Raw genomic sequence first — 21110 nt, 5'->3', positions numbered from 1 at the left:
GACTCATCAGCCAGTCTCAACTCTGCCCCTAAACACAACTAGCTCCTTAAAAGTATTGTTCTCCTTCAGCGGTGTAGAGTTATCTAATCAAGACACCTCATTCAAACAAAATCTGCCTTTGGAAAATTTAATATATTTTAAATTATTTTAAAAGAAATGCAACATCTTTGGCTTTCTTACTAGGTGCTTTGTGGAGGCCTGTATATTATGAAAAAACGTGTTGAAAAGGTAGAGGAGCCTCTCCTCTGCTGCCTTTGTTGCTGCAAGAAAAACATTTGTTTTCAAGATGAGAGGCTTTCATTGAAGGAAAAAAGGTATAAAGCTTTTGGCTCGCTGTTTCATTTTTTCCATTAAGGAAAAAAAAAAAAATCACCTTTTAAAACAAATGAGTACAAAGCAGCTGGGAATAGATGGGGCAACATTTAGATTTCGTGTTCATCTTGAAATATTACATACAGTGTGGTCTGAGAGGCCCTGGGCAGCTTCCTTGAGACAATCCTCCACCCCCACCCCTAAGCCATTAGCTTCAGACAAGGCCCACCTGAGTGATGGGTGTAACCAACTTCTCCCTTTTGACAGTATAAGAATTAGACACCTTTATAAAGAACCACCTCCAAAGAAAGTTAATTCTGTGATAATCAGGGACGGAGGCGGCTTTTTCATATAAATGCAAGTCGGCTTTTTCATATAAATGCAAGTCGAACAAGGCAGCCTCTGTATAGCTGGCTAAGGAAAGAGGAGTCACTTAAACAGTAAGTAAGCTGCTTTATTTTTACCGTGCAGAACCCTGTCACAGATGTAGCACAAATGCTTGCAGATAAACTGTCTTCTATTTAAATACAAAGAGTTCCAATCCTTTCAGCACTTGCAGGCTTAGTCAGGCTTCATCTCATGTGCCCTGGGTTAAGCAAGTCAGTGTTGGATGATCTCTGGCCCCAATGGCATCATTTCAAATGAATGTTTTCTCTCCTGTCCACACTACAGTTAGGAACAGGCAAGCAATTATTCTACTTCAAGAGCAGAAATAAAAAGGCCAGGTTTTAAAGGAAGAAAATTGAGTTCATTTTATAAAAGCATAATGGGCCAGAAACCCATTAACACCTATTTAAAGTATATCACAGATTAGATTTACCAACGTGACTTTGGTGATATTCTTTTTACCTTGTATTGGAAGATACTTGGGCCGTATTAGATTTGAAAGCCTGATGTTCCAAACGGGGCAGGCCAATTTCCTACCATCCAAGCAACTGAAGGGTTAAAGCCTTAAGGCTAAAGATGGGTTTTGCTCCGTTCCCTTGCAAGACACATTCGCATAGTGCAGCAAGAGAGCTGGACATTAAAACCGCTTTGTACAGCCCTGTTCCAAACAGCCACAAACACAGTGCTTTTTAAATGTCTGCCCATCCATGCCTGGAACAGTTTTACACAGTTGGGGGTGACTGTGTAAACACCCAGCCCAGGCAGCAGTTCATTTGTGACCGAGTCCCATGCTCTCCTGTCACTGCTGGGCCTGAGAGTGAGTTGGCAGCGTGTGGTCCCCAGCATCTAGGCCTCAGTGACAATCAGGTCTCTGGTGACTTGAAAAGCGGCAATGAGGGAACTCAGCTGAATCTTCTCACTGGTGCCAACAGAAAGCCTGTACCTAAAAGAAAGCAAATGGAAGTAAGGAGAGAGAATAGCACGACAGCTGCCTTTTGACCAGAAAACAATAGCAATCGGACCTAAAGTCCACTGCAGGACAGGAAGGAGAGCATGGAAATTCATCACAGGCAGCAATCTTTTGTGTTCCCTGACATTTTCTTTGCTGCCACAAATACGCATTCATAAATCTGATTCAGAGTACAGAGGAAAAATTTTTTAAAAAATTGTTAACAGTAGTGGTGATCTGAACTTAACTTTGTTCAAGCTCTATGTGAATATGCAAAATGCATGTGACTAGGGATTATTTCTTCACCTACAAAATGCATTGAGAGGGATTTTAATTAAGTTTCCTTTCTCCTAATTCACTGGGAAGTTTCGTTTGCCATCTCTGTGGTTCTGTGGTTTAGTCAATAAAGCAAGACTGGTATTTATCTTGCAACCTTTTCAAGTGCCCAGCTACTGAAAGTAAAATCATGCAATTCACAGTGTAGCAATAAGAAGTGACCTAATTGGTACGTGTGAAAGCCAGTGACGGTGAATTGGAGTTGGCTGATGAGGATGTCTATTTTGAACCCAGTGCTTGTTGTCTACTCAAATAAGAGCTGCCAGCTTCACTGGGGGCTAATAACTGTGTTTACTGAAGCAGCCAAAGTGGAAAATTGAGTTTTATGTTTACTTTCCCTGCAATATGCTTTCGTATGCCAAAATGCCTTAATAACAGCTGGATAGCTGGCTGTCCCCAAACAACCTAGATGTTTGAACCAAAGCAGGCCTTCCAAATAACAGGAGTACATGGAGAACAAGGTGGACCCGGCCACTGAGGTTGAAGGAGAGGCCTTTATCTCAAATATGTAACTGAGCTGTACCTGTCCTTGTTTAACCCCTGTGCTTTAAAAAAAGCAGCTCACGCCCTTCCCCCTGCTTTGTTCAGTAATCCCACTCAAAACTAGACTCCAATTTAGACCAAACTATTGATACTAAACAAGTAGAAACAAAAAACAAGGGGAAAGCAGGAAAACAAAACTGGGAAATAAATACTCACTCAATGTCTGCCATTTTGGTCAATAAATGTATTCGAACTGAAGATGGAAAGTCAACTGTGAGAAAAAAATCAAATGAGTGGGGTCTGTCGTCATCTACTGTTAAAAACATCACAGAAGACAAGTATGAGTTTCCACATCAACTAAGACTAATCTCTTGAAGCTACAGATCTTGAGACACCATGCTTCTAGGAAGTACAAAGTGTATAGGTTTTCAAAGTTTTTATTCTTTTTGAGTCTTTGTAGGGTAGCTAAAAAGAAAAATGAGCAGGTTCCAGAGTGATCATAAGAAGGTGGAAGAGCTGTTCCACAATGCTGTTTCAGCCACTGGGTCACTCTGTAAGTTACCGTCAGAGCTGAGTTCTCACTTGCTATCCCAATTTTAAAAACGATTGATTTTTAAAGGTCGATTCATTCTCAGTATCCACAAAGGGCAGAACTGGGCCTGAGCCAACTATGTTCTTGGGCAGAATTTCACACACCAGCCAGCAGCCTGGAAAGGAACTGGCAGAACCAGTGTTCATGGACCAGACTGTCCGCAGGTGATTGCGGGTCAGGGAGGAGCATCTCCATGAGGCTGAACAGCAGACCACTCAGAGTTTGAAGACACAAGTGTCTGGTCCTCCCTCAAAGGGCTAACTGGATTGGCCTGCGATGGGCTGTATGTGGGCCAGGGTCGAGAAGCAGTTCTCTGTACAGAACATACAACCAAGTGGGGGACTTAAGGTGGTTTAGGTGAGACCACTCTGGCTGACATGAAGCTAGATCTTCCTTCTCTCTCTCTCCTTTTGGGGAAAATACCCTTTTAGAAATACAAATTACAATATCCCACTTACTGCTTTAAAATACGAACCCTTGGAGGAAATAAGTTCCTTTCAGCAATTTCTTTTCTTCTTTCCCCCCACCATTCTAGAGGTCAAGAGTATTTTTGGAACAAGGTTTTAAATAGCAAGATAAAACAAAAATTGAGGGACCGGGCTTACACCTCTTCATTCCTGTTTCTTTGTTTCCCAAAGTGGACAGTGGAGCTTCAGGTTCCCTCTCCAACCATCCCCAACCCCAAAGCATGTTGCCTTATACACAGCTTCTGAACCGGGGAGGAACGTGAGTTACCTCTGTGCACGAACAGGTGTATCTCCGTCAGGATGTCGTGTAACGCCAACCCCTTCAGAGTTTTCAACTCCATGATATCTAGAGAGGAGCAGTTAAGGCAAAGGGACCAAGTTCCAGGACAAACACTGTAGAGAGTGACTTGAAAGCAGGGCTTTTCACCCCAACACAGCTGTTGCTTTCCATCTGAAGTGGCATATGTTGGACCCAAATTCTTATTTTTGTGTTTTTATCTCCATCCAATAAGGGTTTTCTGAAAGATAACAGTTGTATCTGTCTAGCAGAGAATAGAACCACATGTATTCCCTAAAAGGCTTTAGATCACTACACCTAGCTCTTAATTTTACAGGAAAACAAAGAGTAACACTGACATCTTGAAAATGACTGCATCTTCCACCCAAGGTCTAAGTGCTTCCCTCCCATCTGTGAGTGGAGTGGCTGCAAGCCACACCCAGGTCAGGGCCCTGCAGGGAGACTCTGTGGCATGAAAGACAAGCACTCATCCCAACCACAGACATCGTGCTCCATCATGAGCTGAAACGACCTCCATGTTCAGACCCTGGGCACTTAATGCACCGACTGTAGGGCAAGAGGAAGGATATTCCTGTAGGCTGTGGTGAAATCTTGATTCAACATCCAGTCCAGAATGTTGGCGATGTCTGACTTGAGTGGGTGCCCTGTGCAGGTGTAGACGGTCTCCTCTGTGACCTTCCCAAAGGCCATATTGGTGCTCTGTGCAGACAGGGGGTGGGAATCACCATGGCTGCTGCAGGCGGATCAGGAGGCAACTGCGGAGGCAGCAGTGTGGGGGTGGGGAGGTACCAGACCGGCCAACCCTGTACTTCTTACACTGCTAAGATCTGGCCATGTCCGGAGGATGCTGCCGCTTGTCAGCTATGTTACTGCTGCAGAGTCCTTCCCTATCTCTCCCTTGTTTGCAACAAATTATTCTTTCAATTAATCGAAACACAAGGGTGGGGGTACATCTTTAATATATAACAAGATCAAGTTTTTACCAGTTCTGTTGTACTGTTGCTTACGTCTTTCTTGGAAAACTTCCCAAAGCAACTAGAGATCTGCTTGGAGTGGTGCCATACCTGTAAGATGTTCAGAGCCCTTCGCATGTCTCCACTGGAAAGAGTTACGAGCGCTTTCATCCCATCTTCACTTATATCAACTCTGAAAGGAAACAGGTCAAAGGGATTCAGTGGTCCTGAGAGCACAAATGCTTACGGAGGGAACAAGATGGCCTGGGATGATCGAGGCATTTAAACAATGAAAGAAAGAAAAGGGAAGGATGGAGTTAACAATACTCTCCTGATCTACAGACTCCAGAACTCACTGGCTTTTAGGGACACTGGCCTCATGTTGAGTCACAGTCCAGTCCAAGTCTAGAAGGACTCTTACTGGAATCAAGAGTTGCTCTGTTGCGCCGGTAGCTTTGAATCTGTTCTCTGGGAGGAGAGGGCCCTGGTGAGATCTGCATTCGCACAGCCAAGGCACCTGTCAACACCAGCGGCGGCGCGGGCTGGTTACTTGCTTGGCACCTGATTACACAGAATGTGATGGCTCAGGACCCTCCGCTTCTAGTCAAGAAAGGCTAGAGGCATCTTAGCAGGAGGGACTTGGCAATGTGCAGTTCCCAACAAAAGAAGAGTAGGAAGAAAGTGGGACAGCTTCCAGGGGAGAAGGATGGAATCCAGTGAAGAACCAGTGACTTTCATGAAGAATGTCTGTGAGATGCCAGGGCAGCCAACAGACAAGGAGGCTTAAACTGTGCCAGGTTTCCTGAATTGTCTACAAACGGTATCACCTTGAAACATACCAGCCAGTCGCCTTACCCAACACCCAGTCTCCAAGGCCCACCCCTCTTCCCTGCTTTTCAACATACTTACTTCTCTTCTTCTACGACGTGTTCCAGGCGGGGAACCATGAGTTCGGGAGTCAGTGGTCCAAATCGGAATCGTGTACACCGGGACTGTAAGGCGGGGATGATCTTTGACAGATAGTTACAGATGAGGCAAAATCTGGTATTTTCAGTAAACTTCTCAATCACTGGCAAGGGAAAAGAAAGCCACCTCACTTCTATTCTGATTCTTCAAGGGACCCAGAAACCCTGCACTTTTCTAGGGTTACGTGAAAGGTACAGAAAACAAGAATGCAGACAAGTGGAGATGCTATGGTAGCGAGAGAGGACGTCTCTGAAGACCAGCCATTCTCTCCTGAGCTGATGAACAGGACTGTGCAGAATGCTTCCTTTTCCATGACTGGCCGTGACTCTGGCACTCTTGCCATTCTACTCCATTAAGATATGAAATCCAGTGTTCCTTCCCTTTTGCCTAAAATTCTACTTGGCAGATGGATGATGCCCCAACTTTTACTGGGCAGGGGGAGGATGGCTTTTTGAAGACTTGCGAGTGGACTTTGTCTCAAACTCTTAGAGCATTCACGAGAGCATTAACCTGAATTCAGAGATGCCTAAGACGCCAGTTTCATTCTGTACCAACATCCTCATGCTGGGATCTGCCCAGACTGACTCAACAGAACAAGATGCTGAAGAAAGGCTGCCAACGCCTCTAGGACCAGAAGATATTCTGTTCTCCTCTTCCTTAAACATGGGCTGCAATCTACTTCTCCCTAAAATTCTTAAAGATTCTCTTCTCTCCTAGCTGTTCACTGCAGAATCTTAATGAGAGAGATTAAGAATGTCCTTGCAAAGAAACTAACTGCACCAGGCCCCTTAAGACGTGAAAAATTACAGCGTACTCTCCCTTCCTGGCCAGATCATTCTCCTGGCAAGAAGTGAAGTCATGTCAGCTTTCTGATGCAACTAAATTTCTAGTATTATTTTCCTGGTTCCTTTGTATCTAAGGGTACCAATTGCAGAAAGGCCTATCTAGCAGTTTAGGAATGAACAACTTCCTACCTGCTCCCGTCCATCAGTACAGATTCCCAACCCTGAAACTGAACCCAGGGAAAAAGGAGGATAAAACACCAGTGTCTGGTCATTACCTAAGAGTCCCCAAAAGGTTTATGTCTTTAAGTTACTAAAAGAGGTAATATCCAGTGCAGAGATTTTTGTCTAGATCATCAGGTGGGATATGCAGTAAAAGGCACACAGAGATTTCTTTGGGTCAGAAGATGAATGAAAACGGAAAAGAAGCCATGTCCTATCTCATGTCCAAAGATGCTAATTCTCCTCTAGAGCTGTCCTCACCAACACACTGTACATGGCTATACTCCTTACCTCTCCGCAGGGCGTTCTGGGCGTCCTGAGTCATGGCATCGGCCTCATCCAAGATCACTAGTTTAAAGCCTTTCCTAGGAAGACAAGTGGTACCGTCTAAAAGCTTCTTCAATCTCACTGTGACTTCCAGGCCCAAATCTACACCTTCACATTTGTGCCATTGGGCCCTGGCTCATAACGTTCATTTTTCCTAGAACTCTAGCCAAAGCAGACATTTGTGGTCACACAAAGCAAATACCCCACTGCTCCTTCAACTCTTAAATGAACAGAGGTCTAACTTCTGTGTCAGATTTTGTCCTCTGGCACCTTCATCTTTCTTCCACCCAGAATCCTATTATTCTAGTGCTGCTTTTTCCCCACCACCTTTACTTCTGCCTGTCTTTTCCTCTTTTTTTCCACCACCATCCTAGTTATCCACCCTGATCTCAATTCAAACTAGCTCACCCAGTCTTATGATGTAATCAGTTCTCTGTTAACTAATAAAATGAAACTAATGCTTCCCCAGGGTACTTGCAAATAGATTTAGATAATATTTTCATTTTAGTATTTCTTACCACCATTCCTGTACTTTATCTCTTTCTCATGGCTGCTTTTGACAAAGCCTCCGTGCCCTCTTTTTTTAACACTTTTATAAACTGGCAAAGGAGAGGATTTAAAAAACTCAATTCACTGATCAAAATCTTTAGGGAGAGAAATCATGCAAAGCATTCTTACTTAAATATTGTCCTTGTGCTAGCAAAGCTCAGGATTGGTCCCCGAACGATATCTATTCCTCGGTCATCTGAAGCATTCAGCTAAATGTGAAAGAGAGAAGCCAGAATAAATAGAAAACATATTAGTGTGCTATGAATTAATGTTATCTTTTTATCAGTTCTGCTCAGCAAGCTAGGTCTTTAGGTCTAAGGACAGATAAAGAGATGATCATTAAAAAAAAGATTGCAATTTAAAACTCACAGCTCACTAGATCATTCCACTATATTCTGAAAGGCCAATGACTATCTTTCTTCTCCCTTTTGAGGACAATCACTGACATGCTTTGGAGGAATAATTAATTGGTCTGGTCACAGTGAACAGCACCCCAGGCAGGAGCAAAATGATGCTAATTTTAGCTACCACAACCCAGAGCAACCCAGAAGTTACCAAGTTTTTAATACACTGAAGCAAGAACAAGTAAGAATCTTGGTGGCAGCAAGATTCTAAGATCTATAACAAAAAAATAAGTTAAACCATTTTTTTTCTTACAATAGACAATATTTAGAATTTCATAATCTAAGTGGATCAGTCATGTCCCAGCAGTAAACAGCACACTCAAATTCAGTAATTTGAAGAGAATAAAATGAAGAGATATTTTAAAAGGTGCTTGTGAGGTGTGGGAGAAACCACAAGAGCTATGCAATACTTTACGGGCTACTGGGGCCCATTACCACTCCCAAGTCTTAAGGGGTTGGTGGGGGAGTGGTGCTGGCTCCTGGGGAATGCTGGGTGCTGTGCCCTGTGCGGGGGGACACTGTCCGTCTGTGGTGACCCAGGGCTGGATCAGGCATCATTCTTCCCCCAACTTCTGCCAGGGCCCCTACTGGTCAAACCCAAAAGGAGCCGGAGGGCAAGAGAGCTTGTCGTCAACACAGCCCAGTCTTCCGGGACAAGAACAGTGTGGAGCAACATGGAGAAGGGCACATGGAAGACGGCTAGCAACCGAGTGACCACTGAGTGTTTGAATGAAAGTTGGCAACAGCAAACAAAAACACCTGGCCCTACCACTGCCCTCTAGCTACACCAAAAATCTCTAGGCAAAAATGTCAATTATAGGAAAAGTGAACTGAAATATTGTATATCTGCTTCTTTCCCAACCACCAGCAGGGCAACTAACTTGTAAAGGAAAACAAAGCTAGCAGAACTAAAATTAAAGACCAGAGTCCTTTGAAAGTTAAAGGTAATCCTCTCATTTACCTCCAAGACCATGGAGCCAAATTCCTTATCTTTGTACAGCTGTTTAGCACAGGCCAGGATGGTGGATGTCTTTCCTGTCCCTGGAGGACCATACAGAAGGAGGTGCGGCAGGCGGTCCTCACTGATAAACTTCTGAACTGAAGATGGGGGGGGAGAGATGCTATCAGTCTCAGAGTCGCTTCATTACTGTGGGCCAGAGTTGGGCTGAATCCACTTCAACTCTATGTTCAAATCCAGGGCACACACAAGAATGAAAAATCTGAAGGATGCAGCTGTCAAAGCCACATCCCAAAAAGCTTAATCAGATTCTTTAAAGTTATTACAGCAGAGACAACATCCCTAAGAAATATATCCAGGTCCTTCAACTAGGATACCAGCCACTGACACATGGATACTTACTAGTACTCAAGATGTCCTGATGAGAAATGAGATCATCCAGTGTCTGTGGCCGGTATTTTTCAACCCTAAAATACAATGTAGCACACATTACAACATATATAAAGGCAAGAATATTTTGTTATGTGCAGAAGAATCCTTTCATACAGATCCTAACTAAAAGAAGAGAGAGATACAAAAACCCGTACCCAGTGGTTCTCAATCGGGGCCATTTTGTCCTCCAGTGAACTCTTGATAATATCTAGATTTTTCCCCTGTCAAAACTGGGTGGAAGATGCTATTGGCATCTAGTGGATAGTCATCAGGGAAGTTATTAAACATGAAATGCACAGGTTAACCCCCGTGGCCATGCCCCCCCCCCCCGCCCCATATCTGGTTAAAATGTCAATAATGCTGAAAAACTGCTCTCATTTCACCTTTCCATCTATCTGCCTATAATCTCAAACTGGATGGGCACCTAAAGTTAATCCAAAATTGAACCTGTATCCAAATATAAATGAACAGATGAATGGATCAATAAATGGTGGTATATCCATACAGTGGAATGTTATTAGCAATAAAAGGACACAAATTGCTGATCCAAGAAGCCAGTCACAAAAGACTACATATTGTATGATTCAAGTTACATGAAATATCCAGAATAGGCAAATTGACAGAGACAGAAAGTAAATTAGTGGTTGCCAGGAGCTGAGGGAGAGGGGAATGGGGAGTGACTGCCAATAGGTATATTGTTTCCATTTGAGGTATATAAAAAATTTTGCAACTAGATAGTGGATAATCACACAACATTCTGAATGCACTTAATGCCACAGAACTGTACACTTTAAAATGGTTACAACTTTAAATTGTATGTTATGTATTTTTACTATAGTAACAACAAGCTGAACTCATTATCTTGAAAACTTTTGAAAAGAAACAAGAGTTTTCCAAAATCAAGCCAAATCCCATGAGTCTTTAAAACAACACTAAGACACAGTTGTGGAAGCAGACTGGCTAGGAGTGCAAGCTCTGAATCTGGACCACCTGGGTTCAAATCCAAACCTATTTTCCAACTCTAGACCTTAAGCAGGTCATTTAACCTTTTGGTAGAGCTGGAATAACAGTACCTTCTTCCTAGGGTCTTTGCCAAATTCCAACATCTAACAGGGTGCGTGGAACAAAGTCACTGAGATGAAAGCTAACTAGGAAACGCTGTCATCACCATCATTACTCTAGCTTATAATGTGACCAGTAATCGCACCAAGAGAAGAGGCTATTTTGGCAAGAGAGAATATTCTGCCACAGAGTCCAAGGCAATGTCAGAAGACATGGGATCGAACCTCTGTGTTGTCACCCAGCTGGGGAAGCCGTTTTCCGCTTCCACAACAGGAAAGGGGGCCCAGGGTGGCGGGTAAAGGGAGACCTAGCCAGTTATAAATAGAATGGAGCGGGACTGGGGAGTTGAGGGGAGGTGAACTTCTGTGGCTCCACCCCGGCCTCAAGTCCGGGAACGGCGGGGCGAGGTCGGGCTGGAGACTGGCCCACTTGTTCACTCGGGCCGCCGCCTCCGCGCGCGGCCGATCCCCTTCCCCGCAGCAGCTGGGCCCCCTCCTACCAGGGCAGGTTTCTGATTTTGGCCGCCTCAGGATGCTGCTGCTTGTGCGCTGAGATCTCCATAACGGGGTGATGATGGTGACCGGTGGGCTTGTCGCGTACCCCAGAGGCCCGCACCTCGCCAACAACCGCAACCAGACCCGGGTACCCTTACACTTAGAGTTCGCGCGCAAACGCAACTCTCGCGAGATTTAGTGGCCTTCGGACTTCCTCCCTAGGTCCCGCCCCCTCCCCGTTGCTAAGGCCCCTGTTGCCTGGTTGCCGGCAGGCCCGGCCGGACGCCTCGCGCCAACTCCGCCCTTCTCTAGTGTGTGGAGCTGCCCTCCCCGGTGTGGACCAGTCCTTAACCCAGAAGGAGCGCGCGCCGGAGAGGCACGGCCACCCCCTACAGCCACCAGTCGTCATTACAAGTTAAAGTCTCGCGGCCAAAGCCAATTCCAGTCGTCACCAAAGTTCTAGCTGTTACCGTTCAAAGGAACGGAAAGCTGCCAGCGCTAAAAAATTCTGAGGTAAAACAACCCCAAATGACACGACCAGTTCTTGAATACAGATGCCATAAGAAACAAGGCTCGAAATACTTTTTGGCACCAAAGCTAAGAGGTGAGCACTTCAAATTGAAAAACAACTCCAAGCACAACTCAACTTCAGTCCGTCTCTCAAATCTGTGCCCCTCACCCAACAAAATTTACAAAACCGACCTCCAGAAACAACTCCAGAGAGAAAAAATAAATAATAAGTAACTTCCCGTCAGGTTAATATGTGTAACTGGAAAGAGCTAGTTAGTAAGCGGAGAGGACAGGGTCCCTCTGACGTGAAGCTGCTGAGGTGAATCGGTATCAAAATGTTAGTATTTTTTCCTGAGGTGAGGGGATTATGAACCACTTTTGTTTTCCCTTTTGCTGGTCTGTAGTTCCCAGCAATAAGTGTGTATTATATCCGTAATCAAGTTGTTTTGGCTGCGCTGGGTTTTGGTTGTGGCACGTAGTATCACGCAAGATTTTCATTGCCACCTGTTGGATCACCGTTGCAGCACGTGGTCTCTTAATTGTGGCATGTGGAATCCAGGAATGGAAGCCAGGCCCTTGCATTGGGAGCTCGGATTCTTAGCTATTGGATCACCAGGGAAGTCCCTGTGTTTTTTTCTCTTTTTTTGCCATGCTGAGAAAGACAACAATCCTAAGAGGAGATGAGGCTGACCCAGGATTACAAGTGTTCTGATTTAGAAGTAGCGGCTCCTTGCCTCTTACTACCAAACTGTCACCCATTTTAGGAGCAGAATAGAGGGACAGAGGGTAAATATAAAATGACAGTTATGGCTTCACCCTGGTCCCTGCCTGGGGAGTCAGAAGGGGGTCAGATGGGGCTGTGATATGACAATGTCCATCTGTCTGACTTATTTCATTTAGTATAATGACCTTATTCTTTATCATATGGATATCCAGTTTTTCCAACATTATTTTTTGTAGAAACTATCCAATGAGTATTGTATTCTTGGTTCTTTGACAAGTATTGAAAGTGAAGTCACTCAGTCGTGTCCGACTCTTTTTGACCCCATGGACTGTAGCCTACCAGGATTCTCAGTCCATGGAATTTTCCAGGCGAGAGCACTGGAGTGGGTTGCCATTTCCTTTGTTGATCATATATTTATCTGGGCTGCGGATTCTGTTCCATTGGCCTGTCTTTTTTTAATGCCAGTGCTATAGTGTTTTGATAATTAAAGCTTTGTAATAAAGTTCGAAATCAGGAATTGTGATGCTGTCAACTTGGTTCTTCTCTTAGGGTCCTTTGTGGTTCCATACAAATTTTAGGACTGCTTTTTTTATATTTTTGTGGAAAATATTGGAATTTTGCTAGGGCTTGTGTTGAATCTATAGATGGCCTTGGGTTGTATGCACTTCCTAAGAATATTAATTCTTCTAATTTGTGAGTTCAGAATATCTGTCAATTTATATGTGTCTTCTTCAGTTTCTTTTAGCAATGTGTTGTGTTCACTGTATTGATCTTTCATCTCCTTGTAAATGCATGTCTATTATTTTTTTATGCAGTTGGAAATGGGATTATATTCTCTCTTTCTCTTTTTGATAGTTTATTGTTAGTATATAAAATGTTGATTTTATATCCTGCAGCTTCATTGAACTGGTTGATTAATTCTAATAGCTTTTGATGGAGTTCCTCACCCAGTAAACATAGAGTTAAGTAAGAATAGTTGATTGCCAAATTTTTGTCTTATCCTTATGCCTGCGGCATTATTTGGGGGAAATCCTTGGGGCGTCAGTGACAACCTTGGATCTATTCAGGGGGAGGAGGCAAGTTATTTCTTTCATCTACTCTGGTCTCTCATGATACATCTTAGAGCTATTGTTTTCCTTGTTCCTGAGGATGGGAGAAGCGAGAGAGAGCACTTGGTATCAAAGATCTTTTTTTTTTTTCATTTATTTTTATTAGTTGGAGGCTAATTACTTTACAATATTGTAGTGGTTTTTGTCTTACATTGACTTGAATTAGCCATGGAGGTATCAAAGATCTTGATCTTGATGGACTTGGAATTTGTTAAAAATGTTAGAAGGTGCTCAGGGTCAGGATTTTGTGCAAGTTTTGCTTTCTTTTCAATTCCTTTGGTCCTTTAATTCGTGTAGTACATTCTAGTGATTTAAAATAGAGTATTTTAAAATCTGCATAAATATATAGTACAAGTATAAATATAAATCATATTTTTTTAAACTTTTTTTTTGGCCATGTTACTTGGCTTGTGGGATCTTAGTTCTCCATCCAGGGATCAAGCCCAAACCCTGTGCAGTGGAAGCTCAGAGTCCTAACCACTGGACTGCCAGGGAATTCCCAAATTATATTTGAACATTCTTTATACATAAGTGTAAATTTAAATTTTACACACACACATACACACTATTGCTTCTGTTTCTCTGGAGAACCTGACTGAAAAAGCCATAACCTGAACTTTATTCAGCTGCCATGGTAAGAGCCATGCTGCTAAGAGGTTTTGCATTAGAAACATTGCCACTACCTCCTTGAGCTGGAAAATGTGAACAAGGTTGGACCAAGTTTTCATAAAGCTCTGTGTACAACTGATACTGTTTGCTTGGAATGCAAAATTCCTCTGTGTAACATACAGTATATTTATCTATCATGCTATCATGCTCCTCCTCAGTGCATTGTAAGCTCATTGAAAGGCAAGGCTTTGCTTTCCTCACCACTGTACTCCTGGTGCCTGAAACAGTGCATTTCTCAAAGGAAAGACTCAATTTATAATTGTTTGATGAAGGAAAGAATGAATGATAATAGCTAATGTTCATTAGGCAGTTGCTTTGGGCCAGACACTGTTCTGATTGCTTTACATTCTAAGTTCATATTTAGTTGTTGGCATAAGACCAGTCTTCTGATGTTATTGACCCCATTTTATTGGTATGTTAAGTAACTTGCCCATGTTCTGACTTGGTGTAAGGGGCAGAACTGGATATTGGTGTGATTCTATAGCCAAAAGTCTGAGCCACTCTGCTAGTGGCTAGTGTAGTCACCAGACCAGCAGCAGCAGCCCCTGGGAACTTGTTAGAAAAGCTAATTATCCACCCCCTCTCCCCAACCAAAACCACTGAATTTGATACTCTGGGGGTGGGCTCAGCCCTCCCTATTGTAACAAGCCCTCCAGAGGATTCTGGTGTGCTCAAATTTGATAAACAGTGCCTTACACTCTACTGCTTCTCAGTCCTTGAGTTCCTCAGGACTTCACTTTCTAAGAAAAGGAATGGGTACTCACATGCATATTTTGGAAAAAACAAAGCTGTCTTAGTAAATATCATTTCTGTGTGTGTGTGTGTGTGTGTGTGTGTGTGGTCTTGCTTGTGTCTGTTTTTGCTATTAATTGAAGACACAGTCCTTTAGGCAACTTAGTATCTCTTTGGGTCTCAGTATTGGCATTTGTAAAATGGGTGGGGTTAGGGGGGCTGAACTAGAAAGAGGGTTGATATTAGAAGCACCACAGGATTTTTTTTTTTTTTTACAAAATTCCAATACCAGAAGTCCAGTCAGATCAATTTAGTTTGGCCTAGAGGGTGCCACCAGGCATTGGCATCTTAAAAAACTGCTCAGTTGCTCTAATATTCAGCCAAAGTTGGACTACTTCTTTAGGCTGAGCCAATCACAGTGACCCTAGTTCTCTGATTGGTTTAAAGCATAACATGTGACCCAGTTCTGTCCAATGAGATGTAAGAGGAAATGCCATTGGGTGGGGAAGGCGCCTCTGGGAAACTTTTCTCTTTACTTTGCTCATTGTTGCACTAGATGAGCCTTAGCTTTTCTCCTAGTGACAAAGTTCTGTAACTTCAAAGAGAAAGAGAGAAAACGTAAATTCTAAGCTCACATATCTTATAAGCAGCCTGAAGTTAATATATAAAGGAAGACGTTTGGGTGGACTCTATGCCTTGCCTCAAAGGGAGCAGAGTTTGTAGATGAAAGATATAAGCAGAAAAGGATTGTAGCAATGAAATATTGGATAGCTCACAATCAGTAAGAATCCTGGAGAACCCTGCTTGGAAAATGGAACAAAGACAGGCCATGGAACTGGAACCATGGTCAAAATTACTCCACAGGGCCAAGCCAATAAGGAAACTCTTTCTGCTACTTACCATTGGACCCTACTGCCCCTACTCACTGGATGTTGCTTTCACCATTTCTATTATCAGAAAGAATTCACCAATTCTCTCCTTTACTGAAGTCTTCCTAAAGCCAGTGACCCATGGCTGAGTCCCTTTGCTGTTCACCTGAAATTATCACAGCAATGTTAATCAGCTATACTCCAGTACAGACCAAAATGTTTTAAAACAACAGCAACAACAAAACTCTGGGGAGACGTGCCTAATTGGCCAGGCCTGGGTCATGTGCCAGTGAGTACCAGGTATATAGCTTGAGTGGTGGGAAGTGACATCTGCCTCCCACCAAGACTTGTGAACTGGTGACATCCCTAAATAATAGGAAAGGGGTTCAAATGCTGGCAGCCAAAAGGATCACAAGTGTCCACCAGTACTGAGCCATGAGGGACAGCAGCCAAATGTTGCCAACTCTTCTGATTTTCAAGAGAAACCAGAAACCTGGATTTGTATGTGAAAATTTTGTATGTTAAACCTTGACAACTAATTAAAGAAAACAAAACTGCTGGCCAAATTAAAACACTGTAGGAGCACTTGTGACTATTGATTTCTCAAGAACAGATGATCAGGGAAAGATACATCAATTCCTTCTTATCCTCTACCTTGATTTTAGACCTTCTGGAGGATTATGGCAAATTGGACTGGTATCTCCCTGTGAATTGTGACATTGATGAGCACAGGCACAAGCTTTTCTTTTATAATTAGAACCAGACTTGAAAATGCTTTAATAAAACATCAGGTCCTGGAGATGGCGGGATCAGAGGTTGCAAACAAAATTAACAACAAAACACATTTGCTCTTAAAGTTGAATTAGGGAAAGGGAACCCTGAATTTTATTATTCTCAGCTTTGGAACAAACTTGGCTTTGGACGCACAGCACTTACTGCCTTAGTTTATTTTTAAGACTTGTTCTTATGAGAGAATGGGATTCAAAGACTATCTTTGGAAGAGGCTGGCAGAAGAAAATCAAACTGGGTCTTTCTCTTGAACATGTTTATACTGGTAAAATTTATCATGTTTAAATGAAGAGCAAGGTCTGAAGGAGGGAAAAATCTCAAAGGGCAGTTCAAAGAGTTTATATAGAGGGAAGGGCCATCTTTTTGGTGACCACGGCAAGTTCACTGACTGATGAAATTAAGTCCTCAGATCTTTGGGGGTAATTGTCCCCTACAACCAGTTTCTCTTGTCAGAAGTTCACATCAGAACTTAGGGAAATTCATTCAGCATCCCCTAAACATTTGTTGATTGAATAACTAATGAAATGGCTATTTATAGATTCCTGAATTTGATTCTTTTTAAGTTTGAGATTGAAAGGGTACCTCATTTGAATTTGCTCCATGACACTAGTGCTCAAAAATTTCAGTTTTTCTACATTAAATATATCTGGCTCAAGGTTGTCTACTGCTCCCTCCACAGGGGAAGGTGGTTTGGAAATTTAGCCTACTGAGGGGTTGGGAGTTGGTTTCCTTCCCTTCTCTAGGGTCATTCAAGATGTCTAAGAGGTTGTGGGGAAACAGGCCATAAAATTTGAGGAAGGACTCTTAGTTTTCAGTTCTTTACGTAGTCGGTTGGAGTAGATGCTCTTTGTACAGATGGGAATGATCCTTTTGAAGATGGACAATTCTATTGGTAATAGTATCCTTTCCCTCAACAAACAACTCAGCCACCCAGAACTTTTGTCATACCTCCCAATGCTACAGAATATGAAGTTTAGACTTCCCCGTGTCCCTCCTTAGAAGTCCTTCCACCACCTTCTCCTACTGTTTCAAGTGAGGCCCCAGGACCCATAGTACAGGCACTACCAGGGAGCTTGTTAGAAATGCAGAGTCTCTAGACCCACTCCAGACCACCCAGATCAGATTTCCATTTTAACAAGTTCTCCAGGCAGTTTGCATGCACCTTTCAGCTGACACCTGGATCGCAGAATGTATCTTTCTCCCTGCGTCCTGCTCCCCACAGCTGCTCTGCATCCCTAGTGTGGATCTTCAGGGAGCTGGGCCACTCCTCTCTCACAAGCAGCACTCCCACCTCTTCTGCTCTAATGGCCCTTCATTTCGATAATTCATCTCCCTAAGTTCCTAGGCATCCTAGCTCCCTTGAGCAAGGTGAGCCCAGCTCCCCAGGACTCTAAGACTTAATTGCTTGGAGAAAAAAAATTCCCCCTTAGTCATTTGTGATGAGTCTAGAGTAGAAAATAAGTCCAGTTAATCCTCAATCATATTATTCTGTCACACTAATAATAGGCCCTCCAGGCTAGTAAAATTTTATAGATATTTTTTCTTCTGGAACCTTTCCTGATTCTCCCTACTTGGAGTCCAGCTTAATTGCCTTGGGCTAGAATCTCTGGGGTCATCCTGATTTAAAAAGAGAAAGGAGTATTAATAAGGAGGTGATGGAAGTGTGGCTACATTGGCCTGACTCTGTTTGGCATTGGTCCAGCCGTGGACCATACCATCTTCATGTTTGTGAGACTGGAAATGCAGAGGCAAAAAGAAAAAAAGAGAAAGCAACTGAGTGTGTACCTGTTGTAAGAGCTGTGTGCTAAAAAGGGGACTGTTAACCACTTGCTCCCATCATAGTAGGGACCCTGGGGACATAAGGAAGTGAGAAATAGACCTTAATATTGGCAAAAGACCACAGATTCAATTCTAGGACAAATAGTAATAAGAAAATGCAAATTACTATCATTATTTACATTGTATGGCAGAATTACACAACACTTTATTATACAGTGCATGCTACACAGAGAACTGCTATTTATAGACATTTCATCCCGTTCCTCCAATCCCCCTAAACTCACTCTTTCAAAGCATTTGGCCCAAGTTCAATGGCAATGTGATAAAAAAAAAAAAAATGTGTATTTAAAATCAATTGCAATGCTGAAAAGTACAGCAAGAGAGTAGTACTGAAAGTTGAAGAGCCAAGACTGCTGCAAGTCAGCTTGGAGGACAGTTTTTAAACTTGAAAGTATTTTAGGTGTTTCAACGATATAGATGGTCAAAATATATTTTTTAAAATTCTTTTTACTTAGAAGAAATTGTGTTTTTTAAGTGGGGAGTCACCTTAGAATTGAATCCTGTTCTAAACTGAAGAGACTTGTCAGATGTGCAGGAAATTAAAATATCTGGCTTGTTCATTAATATGAGGATTGGGCAATTGTATCTTGAAAAAGTCTTGAAATTTGAAGGTCATTTAAGGTACAGGTTTTTAAAAAATTCAACAGAAGCAAATTTCTTTCTCAAAGCAGGTATCTAATTAAAGTTCCATCTCATGGGAGAAAATTATTTTATACTCTCTGCTTTAATTTTTTCACAATTTAAGGGGTATTGAATAAAGAGAACATATTCAGTATGTCATATTTTGGCAAATGTCAACTGGAACTGATTTGTTAAATATGGTTATCTTCAATTTGTGCCAATTAATTAATTAAAAATGTTTTCTTAATGCTAAATTCAAGTAAGTTTTTGATTTTAACACAACTTCTGATTTTCTTCTGTTGCTCAGGTGATTTGAAATTATAATTGAGAATAAATTTTGCAAAATTAACACATAAAAGGGCATCACTGGAAATGTTTTCCATTGCATAATTCCAAATGCTGTGGAAGTAGTTGGCGTATTTGGATAGTCATGAAACTTAATTCCATACATACATATTTCAAAATTATCCATCTGCTTAACACCAGGAAGGGTTTTAATGGTAAGATCTTGGTGTACCCAATTTTGGAGAACTTGGTGTGATAAAATTTGCAAAATCAAAATTGTGTTATTTCTTTAAAAAACAATTAGTGGGATTAAAAAGTTATTCCAAGCCTACAATATGGTATTATCAGAACAAGAAAACAACATAATTTGCTCATATCTTCCCGTACTCCTAAGTGACTGCCAGGGAGAAGACACACACAGAGGTAAATGAACTGAAGGTAATCTTCCACAGGAACTCCCGGGAGATCTAGTGGTTAGTACTTTGAGCTTCCCTTACAGAAGGAACAGGTTTGATCCTTGGCCAGGGAACTAAGATCCCACATGCCACGTGGCGTGGCCCAAAAAATAAGAAAAATTAAAAATATAAAAGACTTTTAAAATTACTCTGAGATGTGAAAATGTAATAAGTCAAGCCATATGAAATTGCTGCTTAAAAAATAAATATATTAATTAAGGTAATCCCCAGATCCTCATGACGAATTTGGCTTAAGTTTTAATGTTAATCAAGTGAAATTGTACCTCCTCACTTGAAACTCTTAAGTGCTGAATAATGGCAGTGACATTCAAACTCAGCCCTAAGTGTATTTATATTATTTAATAGGAAAATACTTTGACATCTTTAGTCTAAGTATTACAAAGTATTCTAATACTAGTTATTAAGCTTTTCTAAACTGTAGTTAAAACACCTCCCCTTTGATTTATAGCAACTTTATGAACAGAATGGGTGCTATGTATTTATTTGGGTAAAGCAACTGTGGTAGCCTGCCTAAGAATGGCCCCCAACAACTCCTCCCATCCTTGTGGGTGCGTGCCTCTCCCATCTCAGGAGATGGAGTCTTTATTTTCTTACTCTTTGGAGGCTGGCCTTTGACTTGCTTTGACCAATAGAATGCGGTGGAAGTTGGTGGAAATGCTATTCTGGGACTTCCAAACTGAGGCCTGGAAGTTTCCACTGTAATCATATTAGGCAAGAAGTCCAGGTTAGGGACTTCCCTGGTGATCCTGTGATTACAGCTCCCTGCTTCCACTGCAGGTTCGATCCGTGATCTGGGAACTAAGATCCTGCATGCCGTGAGACATGATCCACCCACCCCACCCCCTGCCACTACCCTCACCCCAAAAAGAGAAGGCCAGGCTATCCTGCTAGAGAAAGAGGCCTAGGGAGGGCACTCCAGGGACTCAACTGACAACTAAGTGGCCCCAGACACTTGAAGGCCCCAGACACATGAACCCCACAAGGAAAGAGGCCCAGCCACACAGTCCCCAGTCACTCAAGCCAACCTGGCTGAAGTGCCAGCCCTGTGAGTGAGGCTGTCCTGGGCCCTCCAGACCCTCGTGAAGCCACTCCAGCTGAAACCATGTGGAACAAGATGAACTGCCCCTCTGGGTCCTGCTGGAGTTCCTGACCTACAGGTTCGGGAACAAATTAAATGACTTATTTTTAGCCGTTGCATTAGGTATGGGCTGTCATGCAGTAGAAGATAACCAGCACAGTAACAGTTCTCCAAACTCCTTCAAACGAATTTACCAACTCTTAAAACTTTCCTGGAGGCTACGAAGAAAAGCTAGGTAGAATATTCATTAACCAAAGCTGACATAGCTAAGAGAATTTCTTTTAAAAGCCCTTTTGAAAAAGTTTTATGACTGTGCTTATAAACTCTTTCAGTTCCTGATGATTCTGTCTTGCTGCTGCTGCTGCCAAGTCACTTCAGTCGAGTCTGACTCTGTGCGACCCCATAGATGGTAGCCCACCAGGCTCCGCCATCCCTG

The 21110-nt window shown here is 42.5% G+C and overlaps 1 protein-coding gene across 1 annotated transcript; it reads right to left on the bottom strand.

Moving 5' to 3' along the window:
• Positions 1–748: 748 nt before the first annotated feature.
• On the bottom strand, positions 749–11148 carry RFC5 (replication factor C subunit 5). Its single transcript, XM_043440137.1, has 11 exons — positions 10979–11148; positions 9388–9452; positions 8989–9125; positions 7753–7832; positions 7039–7112; positions 5687–5846; positions 4889–4970; positions 4394–4523; positions 3795–3872; positions 2684–2738; positions 749–1642 (listed from the first exon to the last, which is right to left on the bottom strand). Exons 1-11 carry the CDS (start codon positions 11038–11040, stop codon positions 1546–1548), a joined length of 1020 nt encoding a protein of 339 aa, XP_043296072.1. The 5' UTR covers positions 11041–11148; the 3' UTR covers positions 749–1545.
• Positions 11149–21110: the final 9962 nt, after the last annotated feature.

The sequence above is a fragment of the Cervus canadensis genome, chromosome 1 (genome assembly GCF_019320065.1).
Source record: "Cervus canadensis isolate Bull #8, Minnesota chromosome 1, ASM1932006v1, whole genome shotgun sequence".
NCBI lineage: Eukaryota > Metazoa > Chordata > Mammalia > Artiodactyla > Cervidae > Cervus > Cervus canadensis.
Note: the sequence above shows the minus strand (reverse complement) of the source record. Positions and strands in the feature narration are given on the sequence as shown.